Source organism: Vipera ursinii (assembly GCF_947247035.1).
Source record: "Vipera ursinii genome assembly, chromosome: 3".
Lineage (NCBI taxonomy): Eukaryota > Metazoa > Chordata > Lepidosauria > Squamata > Viperidae > Vipera > Vipera ursinii.
The window spans coordinates 84,717,810-84,729,996 of record NC_139516.1 but is presented as its reverse complement, the minus strand read 5'-3'; the positions used below and the strand labels follow the sequence as shown (position 1 = coordinate 84,729,996).

At 36.9% G+C, this 12,187-nt stretch overlaps 1 protein-coding gene across 3 annotated transcripts in view; it reads right to left on the bottom strand.

Moving 5' to 3' along the window:
• The window catches only part of DPYD (dihydropyrimidine dehydrogenase), a 597,578-nt gene that overhangs the window by 432,339 nt on the left and 153,052 nt on the right, over nt 1-12,187 (bottom strand). For all 3 annotated transcript variants that reach the window (XR_014492313.1, XM_083361143.1, XM_083361144.1), the window contains exon 4: nt 4,038-4,125. Coding sequence is in view for 2 of the 3 variants with exons in the window: in XM_083361143.1 (XP_083217269.1) it covers nt 4,038-4,125 (88 nt within the window). In the remaining variant the exon portion in view is untranslated. The remainder of the gene's footprint in view (nt 1-4,037; nt 4,126-12,187) is intronic.

Here is a 12,187-nt window from a genome sequence, read left to right as displayed (position 1 = left end):
TACCCAAAGCACTAGGCACAGGATGAGGCATCTAAAGCTATGTTTCATCTGTCGACACAGAGTTCAACTGTGTGAACTTGACTATGCAGACCCCACACTCCTCCCCCAGAAAGGCACACCAATGGAGTCTTCACCCTTTAGGAGGCAGAGATGTAATCCTCTTTTATGAAAAGGAATGAAAGTAAGTTTTGGCCTGGACTGTACAGAATCGCACTAATTTACAATAGAGTGGCATCTTTTTCTCAAAGAGTTTCAAGGCATGAATCACGGAGACTGGCAATTCAATTACCCTCTCCACTTAGAAAAGTATTCTCCCCTTTCTTGCCAAGTTGAAATCTACAGGAAATGTGATGTAGAAGAGACTACATTGTGCACGCCCGGCAAATATCTGAAACGCCTCAGGCTTTAGAGAACAAGAATCCCTGACCTTTTATGATTGCTACAGTAGTTTTCCAGCAAAACACACTCCATACAATAAAGCTCTTAAATACCTGACAAAAGAATGCATTTGCTAGATTCTGGCAAAAGAAGAAAGAAAAAAAATCTGTGATAATGAAAGCTGCTTAAATGAATACCTACCGACTCTTTATTATTTCATGGGAGACCCTGTTTAGGAAGAAATGATAAAGCCACTAATATGCAGTAGGCATCTGAGCATTGTACTTTCTCATACCTCACTCCTGCACGTCTGTTTATTAAAACCATGGGTACTTTCTTAGCATGTGGACAGTTAATACATACAGGGGAAGCACCACGGTGTCTCCTCCTTCATCCATGTTATTGCTATTTGATGATCAAAAAACACCAGTACAAGCTCTGAAGTCTGCTACTCACTCTGGATGTCAGTGGGAACAAGGCTGCTAGTTAATACTTCCATGGAATAATAATAATAATAATAATAATAATAATAATAATAATAATAATAATAATAATAATAATAATAATAATAATAATAATAATTTTATTTATATACCGCCCTTCTCCCAAAGGACTCAGGGCGGTGAACAGGGCAGATATATAAAAAATACAAAAATACAAAACTTAAAAGAAAATTAAACATATGCCCAGCTAAAAACAATAAATACAGATATTAAAAATGACATAAAAACCCAACCCATCCCCCTTCAGGCCAGGCCGGCTTGTTCAAATAAGAATGTCTTCAGATCGCGACGGAAGGAGCGAAGGTCGGGCGCCATCCGGAGCTCAACCGGCAACCGATTCCATAGCTCCGGGGCGCCCACAGAGAAGGACCTCCCCCTGGGGGCCACCAATTGACATTCTCTGATCGGTGGCACCCTGAGGAGGCCCTCTCTGTGGGAACGCACAGGGCGGAGGGAAGTTGATGCCAGCAGCAGGTGCTCCCTAAGGTACTCCGGACCCATGCCATGTAGGGCCTTAAACACCATTACCAGTACCTTGAATCTCACCCGGAAGACAACTGGTAACCAATACATTACATTCCATGGCATTATATATAAGCAAATAAATTAAATAAATAAACAAGCAACAAACAAAACAGCTTGTGTACCTATAAGACTAACAGCATCATTACTGCAAAAGCTCGCACGGGATCTGTTCCTGTCCAGAGTTAAAATGCACTATATACCAGAAAACAAGGACTCTGGGGAATTTACTCATAAATAAAAAACAATATTAAAATTTAAGACACTTTCTTATTTTCCAATGTAATGGCAATACATGATAGAGCCTCCTGTATTGTGTGGTCTTAAAATTAAGTCTCTGTGAGTCCACAATAAAATTCCTTGCACATACAACTCTACAATTCCCCTATAAGATATAAATCACAGAGATACATTCTCTCAGTCCCTACCCTTCTTTCAGTTGATTGAACTGAGGTGTTAAAATTTCATATTTTTTTGAAATAAGTAATATTTTCAATCTCCCAAAGTAGGAGGGGCAGATTTGGTATAATATTCTTGAATACACAATCTTTAAGGCAAAAATTATATTCCAGGTTCGAAAGATCTGGTACTGAATCCTCAGCTACCTTTCGTTTTGTTTTTCCTCTAAAGACAACCACAGATAGAAGTGCAGGTCATCATCACTTCACAATTGGTTACTTAGTGACCACTCACCCAAAGCGATGAGTCGGACACAACTTCACAACTAACAACAACAACCAAAGCTACTTAGAACCTTGCCCCTGGAGTTTCGACAGCTGCACATGGCCTATAGTCACATGATCACTTTGGGGGCACTTGGCAACCAACTCACCTTTACAGACAGTTGCATCATTCCATAGTCATGTGACCACAATTTATTACTTTTTTGGCCAGCTTCCAGCTTTTTTGGCCAGTTTTCGACAAAAAAAAAGAACAGCCAGCCATAGGAATACATTGATCTACTTTACAATTACCTTGTTCACCTAATGAACACCACCTCAAAAGAAGAGCATTAAATCAGGTTTGATTACATGGGTACCTTGACTTATGACCAACATAACTTATGATGGAAATTCCAAGTTCCATTATGGTTGTAAGTTGAGAACTATCTGTAATTTAGAACAAGACCATAGCATTGGCCACAGAGATGACTTCTCACAATCCTACCAACATCCAAGCTTCAATCTTATATACATTATTATCTTTCCCCATCTACTCACTAAGTGTAAAGAGTGAATCCAAAGCAGGGGTAGGCAACCTTGGCTCTTTTATGACTCATGGACTTCAACTCCCAGAATTCCTGAGCCAGCTCAGTGCAGGCTCAGGAATTCTGGGAGCTGAAGTCCACGAGTCATAAAACAGCCAAAGTTGCCTACCCCTGGGTTAGGGAATGCCTCGCTCTATCAGAGAAAACCAACATCTGGATTCCTCAAACTGGGATGGCACCAACATGATGTCCTGCATTCAGTAATATCACCTAGGGGCTGCCCCTACATGCTTGCATCTCAACATCCGATGGAAGTATGTAAGTCAAAAGATTCACATAATGATATTGTCATTAATATTTTATCATCTGCTCCTCTTGCCCAGCCATAGATGCTCATGGTACCAGGTTAATTCTAAGATGTATACTGATTTAAATGCTGAAGTAGGACCGTGGTGAACAGTTCTTCTCTATACTGATCTGTGGAAGTTTATCAATATAACTGTAAGTCAGGCATCTTTGAGCCCAGCTTAGTACATATCTTTCTATGTGAATAGCAATGGAGAAAGGAATACAAGATGTACTTTAAACTCATGGGGGGAAAAAGTAATCAGAAATCTAACACACACACACACACACACACACACACACACACACATACTATAAATTAACACAATCTGGAGAGACAGAAAACCAGCATTTAATGGAAATTTTCTCCCAACTTCAAAAAGTCCCTCCTACGTATCCTACTAGTTAATTCCAACTAATTCAAAGAAGAAGAGAGGTTACTACAGGTTCTCAACATCTGGAATCCAATTCTTACAAGGTAAAAATCAAAAATTGAAAGAGCTATAAAGATTATAGTTTGGTATGGCAGACAACCAAGGTTAAATCCAGGTGCCATTCGATATTCTCTGTATTAGTTTCACTCCATCCATATAACTGAAATTGATGCTGCTTACTACCACTAAGTGTCTAACTGTCCCATTCTTAAAGAAATCTCCCTATACAGTGAATTTATAGTATATGCAATAGATAGTAAGTACAGTACAATATGTATGTGTATGTGTATACACATAAACACAGAGGCATAAATACATGCATGTGTACACACACACACGCACAAAACACAAAACGATATCAGTTAAGATACTGTATATTAAAATCAAAAGCCATAAAAAGATGTTTGAGAGTCAATGTACGTACAAGCTATGTATTTAGCATACAGTATCTCCACAGAAAAGTAGCAAGAATAATTATGCAATTAAGAAAAGTCTGCTAAATTTTGTAATAGCTGCTCCAAACATTATTTCATTAAGCTACACACAAAGATAAGGACAGTAATTCAATCATACAAAGCAACTGCAGCTTTTTCTTTTCTTTTTTTTCCCCCTGCCTTCTTTTCTTTTTCCTCTGCCTTTTTTTTTTACCTTGTTTGCAATACTTGTGATAAATGACTTGATGTCTAGATTAGTTGGGCAGCTCTTCTGACAGGGGGCATCTGCACACTTTAAGCACCTGGGGAGGAAAGTAAATGAGTTAGAGTGACTTAGAGCACAAAGCCCTGCCAACAACATACAATTTTTCCATGTACCTGACAGAAGCTAATCAATCTAAAAATTAATAATACTCTACTGTTCGGGCAGAAACTCAAAAAGGTTCCCACGGGTAAGTGCTATTATCCCCACGCCACAGACAGGTAAACCAAGGCAGCTGATCCCAGATCATTCAAATCTTGAAAGTGAAAAGCAAGCCACCCATAAAATACAATTCCCCAGCGCATATATTTGTATTACGTGATGACAATCTTCTGCAAAGTCTTTATTTCAAACAGGCAAAAGCAACGTGTACCTCTAAACCAGCAGATTTTAAATCACTGCATTATGCTCTACCCAGCTTGCAGAGTCCTGATCGTTGTTGTTTTTTTTCATTTTTGTAGTTCTTAATCTCCTAATATTAAACATTCTTGAGCATATTCCATCAAAATAATAAAACACAATAAAGCAAAAAATAAAATACCATCAGAGGAAGACAGAGTAAATCTAATATTAAAATAGAGAATAAGATACACTGATTTTAGAATTATTAATTCTCTTCTGGACATTTCCACATAAAACTTTCATAAATATTAGCATTCTGCCTAACAATACTTAAAAAAAAACTGATAAAAGAGCAATAATAAGTCACTATACTAATCTGTGTCTAAATGTAACACTAATCTATGTCATATGTGTAGTCTTCAACCTACAACTGAGACCAGAATTTGTTTTTAAGTGAGACAATTGTTGAGACACCCAATTTTATAACCTGTTGTGCCTCAATTGACAAGTGATCTGGAAAACAGGAACCGTAGAACTGTTCTATTTTACTTGCTCCAAATTTTACAGTTATTAACATGCATTTTCTAAAAGCTAAGAGGCAGCATATTATTTCATAAAATATCAACTCATACTTTTTAAGATGTGGTGAGTTGCAATCTTCTACCTTCAGACCATTCTTATGATTATCAAATATTTATTTATTTTATTTATTTTATTTTAATCCCATTTATATCTCACCCTTCTCCGAAGACTCAGGGCGGCTTACAATCTAAGCACAAATTAAATGTGCTTAGCAATAGCCTTCATTCTATGCATATGCCTGCTTATTAGGGCTTTTGCTCCCCCCCAAGTGGCATTATTACAAAGTCAGCTTATTGCCCCCAACAATCTGGGTCCTCATTTTACCTACCTTGGAAGGATGGAAGGCTGAGTCAACCTTGAGCCTGGTGGGATGCAAACCTGCAATAATTGCAGGCAGCTGGTATTACTTAAGGAGGCATTAGCCCACTGCTCCACCAAGGCTCTTAATAATACTCATGTCATGTTATTGATAATCAGGTGTTGAATATAAGGTGGTAAACTATTTTCAATAAGAGTATTTAATCCATAATTTTTACTCAAGAAAGAGGGAGGTTAGAAAGATATTCAAAACAGAATTGAGAAAATGTGGAAGTACCATACCATTCAAGAGGAGAATATGGTTAAATGTTGAGAGTTATCTTTGAATTAAACATAGGTAAGTTCAACTTTAAAGTTCAAATTTATGAGAAAACAATGTGTAAGCCTCTTTGGCTCCTCTAACCAAGTAGAAGATGAATATAATTATTTCAAAGTCGACAGCTTGGAAAGCATTACCAGACTAATCACCGTTCAAATCAACTGCCTGTTAGATTCGACCAGTAAAGGTAAAATAAAACAAGATTAAATAAAGATTGACCAGGAAGCCATTTTTTTTTGCACTATGGCACATGTATAATGGCGTCATTATGCATCTTTCACCAAACACTATACATCTCCATATTTTATTTTATTATTATTATGGAGCCGGCTCATAAATAACAGCTGTTGAAAATGTCAAATGTTAATGAGGCAGGGCAATGCAAGCTTGAATTTGTGGCATTGGCTGGGAAGGGAGGGGGCTGGAAACTCTGTGAATATGCCAGTATAGACAGACTCTTATAACAACACCATCTTCCAATTCTCAGAGCACTCTGCAGACTAAAGTGCATCAGTCTGCCATTAATCCCACTTATCACTCTGACAGCTCAGTAATTACACCACTGCTACAGCCCAGGTACTGCAGTTGTAATAAAATATCAACTGCTGTGCAGGATGCATGCTGGTGAGATGTTTTATTAAACTTGGGGGGGGGAGTAGGGTTGATCATCAAGTGACATTAGTGTTGACCTATTTTTTCTATTTGACAATAAATTAGCCTTTGACCATGCCATAATAGATATTACAGAGTGCATTTACTCTTCCCAAACGGCAAAAGGTGCAGCATTCCAAGGAACTGGGCAAATGGCATAAAATAAGATGGTAGGAGAGGCATGTTAGAACATTATTATCTAAATGGCTATAAATGATTGATATAGTGAGAAATCACAAGCATGGCTCTCCACTTGAAGAGACGTGCAACAACAATTAACAACCCCCCACCCCCAACCAAAAAAACCTATAACCTATGTAAATTGTACCCAGACAAACATTTTTTTTCTACAAAATTTCCATCATTTTGAACTTCGTGCTTCCGATGTCTTCTGCTGCTTTTCACACTGGATGCATTATCATTTAAATTAAATAATACTGAGAAGAAATGAGAGGAAACATTTTGAAAGTCATAAATAAATACAGCATCAAACCCCACACGTTTATTTCTACACTGTTTTGAGAAGAGAGGCACTCTATTCAAACTAGATCAAGGTAGAGGATGGTTAAATTAATTAGTTAACCTATTATTTATAAAAATGAAATTTTCATTTGAACAATATTTAGTATGAGAGACATTTATGAATTTGTATATGCTCATAAAATTAGTTCTGTGTGGATGACATCTCTTCCTTAATGGTCCAAGAAAAAAGTACCTATCCTGTTTTATAACAATGCAACAGGTGGCTGAAACACATGCAACTTTAATTTTTAAATAAATAATTTTACAAAAAGTTATTTTTTAAAAAAATAACTCGCATTCAAAGCAAAAGCATCTACTTGTTGATGAGAAACAATGATTCAATGAGAAACAAGGGAAAAAGTCTACTGGTATCAAAAATATGTGCACAAGTCTCCTAGTCAATGTATTGTATGACCTGTTTAAATTTCAGTATAATCAGTGCACACTGAATCGTTGTTCATAGAACAGATCATTTCTGCTTCAACTATAAGACCGTTAAAATACAACAAAAAACACTGAACTAGACAAAAAAAACCAGTAACCCTTCTCTTTATTGTAATAATTGTATTGATTGTTACATTGGTTGTTTTTTTTATTTATTTATTTATTTATTAAAAAGTTTTACAAACATTTTTAAATACAAAAAACTCCCTCCTCCCCCTCCCCTCTCCCCAACCCTCCCCTCCCCTCCCCCCTCCCCGACTTCCCAGAGCTGAATACAGGGTATAGTGATACAAGCATAGGCTAAAATATGCTAACAACAAAAATAAAACATTAAATTCTATCGCACTTTAACTCACCATAGTCATAATATTAATAAGTAATAACAGATAACTAATTATGCATCATAAAAATCCCCTACTTATTCAAATGCTAGATGAAACTTTTTAGTCCCATATTTATTCTGAATGTATTCAATCCATCTTCTCCATTCCACAATATATCTCTGTTGCGATTGTTCTTTCAAATATGCTGAAATCTTTGCCATTTCCGCCAAGTTAGAAACTTTCAAAGCCCACTCTTCTATAGTTGGCAGTTCCTCCTTCTTCCAATATTGCGCTACTAAAAGTCTTGCTGCCATAATTAAATTCAACATCAATTTAGTGTCTATAACAGTAGCATCTGTAATAATACCCATCAAAAACAACTGCGGAGAAAACTTTATCCTTTTCTTAAGATTGTTACATTGGTTGTTGCCTAGAGCGATGAGGCTCTAAACTTTTAAATTTTATACGGCACAAAACTATCCATTATTCATCCAATATTACACAAAATACTTCTGTTCATGCAACAAGTAAGTTGCTGCTCTCTGACCTACACATACTAGCCTTCCAATGTAAATTTAAGAAAATCATTAGACCTAAAGAGGAAAAAATAAATTAGCAAACCCCCAAAACTTAAAGGTGGCGTTCTTGTCACTATTTTAAAAAATTGACAAATTTTACTTCCTGCCTGTTTTAAAAAGAAACAGGTAATGTCTCAAGCAAAATAAATGCATTTTTCCCTTTGCAATTAAAAATGCCTATAATATACCTAGAATTCTTTTCTCGTTGGAATATTTTTAGAATCGTGACCAAAAAAATAATAATCTCAGAAACTTCAGTAGACATGACATTTTCAGTGTCAATCTGGATATGACTCTGAATTCTCCAAGATTTTTTTTTAAAAAAGAAAGAAACGTAATCCCCTATAAAACTAGTAAAATAATTCAAAGTAGGGTTGATAAGACAGTTAAATTAATATATAAAAATAAGTATGACAAACAGAAGCTTTGAAATTGTCAGCTGTTCAAAACAGCGGTGCAACAGCAGATTTATATGGACAGGGGTCAGTATCCTCCTCCTATGATGATAATTTGTATTTCTGTTTATAATTATTTCTCAATTTGTATTATAAGTAGCTGCAGACAAGCCAGCTATATGGCTTATAAATTTTATACAAATCTATATATAAACAACATTTCCTCTTCTTTGCTAACACTTAAATGGCTTCTCTAACTGAAAGTATTTTCACCACTGTGTCAGCATTTCTGTCCAATGAATCTACCATCTAAACGCTTTTGCAGTTCTACTGGCTACTTGTGTTTGACGTAGGGAGAAATAAACATTTAAGGCTGACTTAAATATGCCTCTTTTAGTCAATGGTAGAATGGTCAGAGGCAAAGCTGCCAAATGGTATTATGAATAACAACCATGATTACAGCATGATATTCACACTCCTCTGACACCAATGTAACTAGTTTAGTAATTTGCATTAACCAAGGAGGCACAAATGCCTGACCAAGAACAGAATAAGGAAAAATAATAAAACATACATAAATTTGTAAACTTGTATCCAGTATCTGAACTAATTGTCTTCATCTGATGCAGGAAACATCAATATTAATTAATGTACAAATAAAATATTCAAAGCCAAGGTATGGAGAGAAAGTATATCTACCACCATAGTGTAGACATCTAAGCATATCCCTGGGACCTCCCAGCCTGATGATATAACTAGGTTTTAAGGGGTTTAGGAAACAGCAAAAGGGATGGGTCTAACCAAACCTTAGGGGCAAGGGGAAAATGTTCCATAAGACAGGGACCATGGCAGAGAAAGCCTGCCTCTTTCTCTGGAACCTACCAAATGTGGCAGATGATAACTGTCTTCTCTGCTAGATCTAATGAGATGGGATTAATGTAAACAGGGAGAGGCAGTCCCTCAGATAACCCTGTCCCGTGCCATGAAGAGCTTTAAATGTTAAAACCAGCACTTTGACTCAGACCTGGAAGCAAACTGGAAACCAATGCAGCTCACAGGTGGCACGTGATATTCTAGGAGCACACATAACTGCCTAAGCCCATTGCATCTGCCCCAGTTGAAGCTTCCAGAGGCTCTTCATGGGCAGTTACAGAAATCTAATCTGGAAGTGACTAGAGCATGAGTTACTGTGACCAAGTGATCAGTAATATAAAGCTATGCAAAAATTCCTCCAAGCCATGACTGTCACCTGCTCTTCAGTTCGGGTTTTTTATTTTTGTAAGAAACAGGAGAAAGCAAAAGCAAACTAAATTTTAGATTTCAACCCAATTGTCCATATATTTTTTTAAAAAAAAAAATGAAATGGAACCTTGAATTGTCATAGGAATTTCAGATTGCCTTATGTCAAATCAAATAATTTTTTCATTCAATGTGTTTTGATTTAATTTGATAGGGTACAACCTTGCAGAATATTTGATAGAAATTACCACCGTCTCATTATCACCCAGGTTTTTGGGTAGAACAAGCTAAAAGAGGCCTGGACTGATTGACTTTGTGGATTTATAAGGCAATACAAACAATACCCCTCTCCCCCATACACACACACACACACACACACACACACACACACTCAAACCAACCTGATATAACATGAAAACATGTTATAAGAATATATAAATACAAAATATAAAAGTGACCAAACACAATAATAACAGTTGGAATACATATTAGAATGTATTTTATATTGCAACAACTATAGAATTATTCAGCCAATAGATGGCAGTGTTTAGTTTGCATCTATGGATATAATCTATGCTTCCTTTTGGTCTGAAGAGAGTTTCCTATGACAGTTGAAACCATTAAGCAGGAAAGCCCATGGTGACTGTACACGTACATTTCACCAATCTGTATGGCTATATAATAATCCTGTGCTACCATTTCTAAAAATAGTAGAACCCAAATAGTAGAACCCAAATGTTCTATTAGGGAATGCAGCCATGTCTGAAGGTATTCCTAAAGCTGGGCACAGTTGCATCTGTTATATGATGGGAGTGGGGTAGGGGGAGATCATTCCAGAAGACAGAGCAGCCGCCAAAGAGGCATATGCTTCTTGATTTCCATAAGCTGCAATATGTATGAGCAACAGAAATACAGTATATCACCTACATAGCTATTTAAGTGGAACCTTCTCAAGTCCACTTAATACTACTTAATCATGGAACCTTTCACATGATATAAAATACCACCAGCAGCATAAGAAACAAAGTGCCAGTAAAAGGCATAAGGGAATGCTTGGAAACTGAGCAATAAACTCAGCTTACAACAGCAGTCTTTTTAGGTCTCTTGATAAGTCCTGCCTTCTGGCAAAATCTTTCAAATGTCATCCTCAAGTCATCCAAGCACCCAGTATGGAAGACCACTATGAATTCAATGAGGAAATTTTTCATGTCCATAACTGAATTTGCTTTGGCTTCCATGTGGCCCATGTACTGTTGTTCTGAAATAACCATTCCTTTTCCCAAATACGTAGACTAGAAATAAATCTAAGCTGTACAAATTCTGCTTAAGTGGATACAAGGAGCATCTGGAATACATAAAATAACTTTCTGGGCCATTCAAATGCTGAAATTATATCTCTGACAGTTTCACCTTGGCTACACCATGCCCTAAAATAAGACTTTACTGTAACTATGTGAGTAACTTGATCTCTATCAGAATTTTAACTTGTTGCCTCTGAAATCATGCTTCAGATATTGAAACCTTTTGTCCTTTTACACTCAACACTGATCTGAAGAGTGACCCCTCTTTGCCTATTATCTCTGCTGCAAATGCTCAGGGTTGTCTGACAATACATGTTGCATCACTATGTGAGTCCTGGTAAAAGACAGCATGGAAGTTATTTAAAAAACCATTATGCATGCAGAAGCTTTTCTCCCGCAGATATCTATACTGGATCTGCAAAAATCTGCAAGAGCTGACCTGGTTGAAACAACAAGCTGTTTCTGAGCTGACCACTACATAGATTTTATTTCATTTAACAATTCTCATTCTCTTTTGTAAAAAATTTAAACAGCTGATGTAGTTCCTGTCTCCAAAAAGGGAAAAAAATAGATTCAGGAAACTACAGACCTGTCAGCCTGACCTCAATATCTGGTAAACAAAGTCATTACTAAAAGCCAGCATGGGTTTGTCAAAAACAGATCATGCCAGACAAATCTTATTGCATTCTTTGACCAAGTGACAAAATTAGTGGATCAGAGGAATGCTGTGGATATAATTTATTTGGACTTCAGTAAGGCATTTGATAAAGTAGATCACAACCTACTACTTGATAAGATAGAAAAATGTGGGTTAGATAGCATCACCACCAGATGGATTCGTAGCTGGCTGACCAGCCATACTCAGTGTGTGGTCCTCAATGGAATTGCATCTACATGGAGGAAAGGGTGTAGTGTGGTGCCCCAGGGCTCTGTTCTAGGCCCAGTGCTCTTCAACATCTTCATCAAAGATTTGGACAAAGAGATAGATGGGGAATTCATCAAATTTGCAGACGACTCCAAGCTGACAGGAATAGCCAACACTCCAGAAGATAGGCTTAAGATACAGGAGGATCTGGACAGACTTGAAC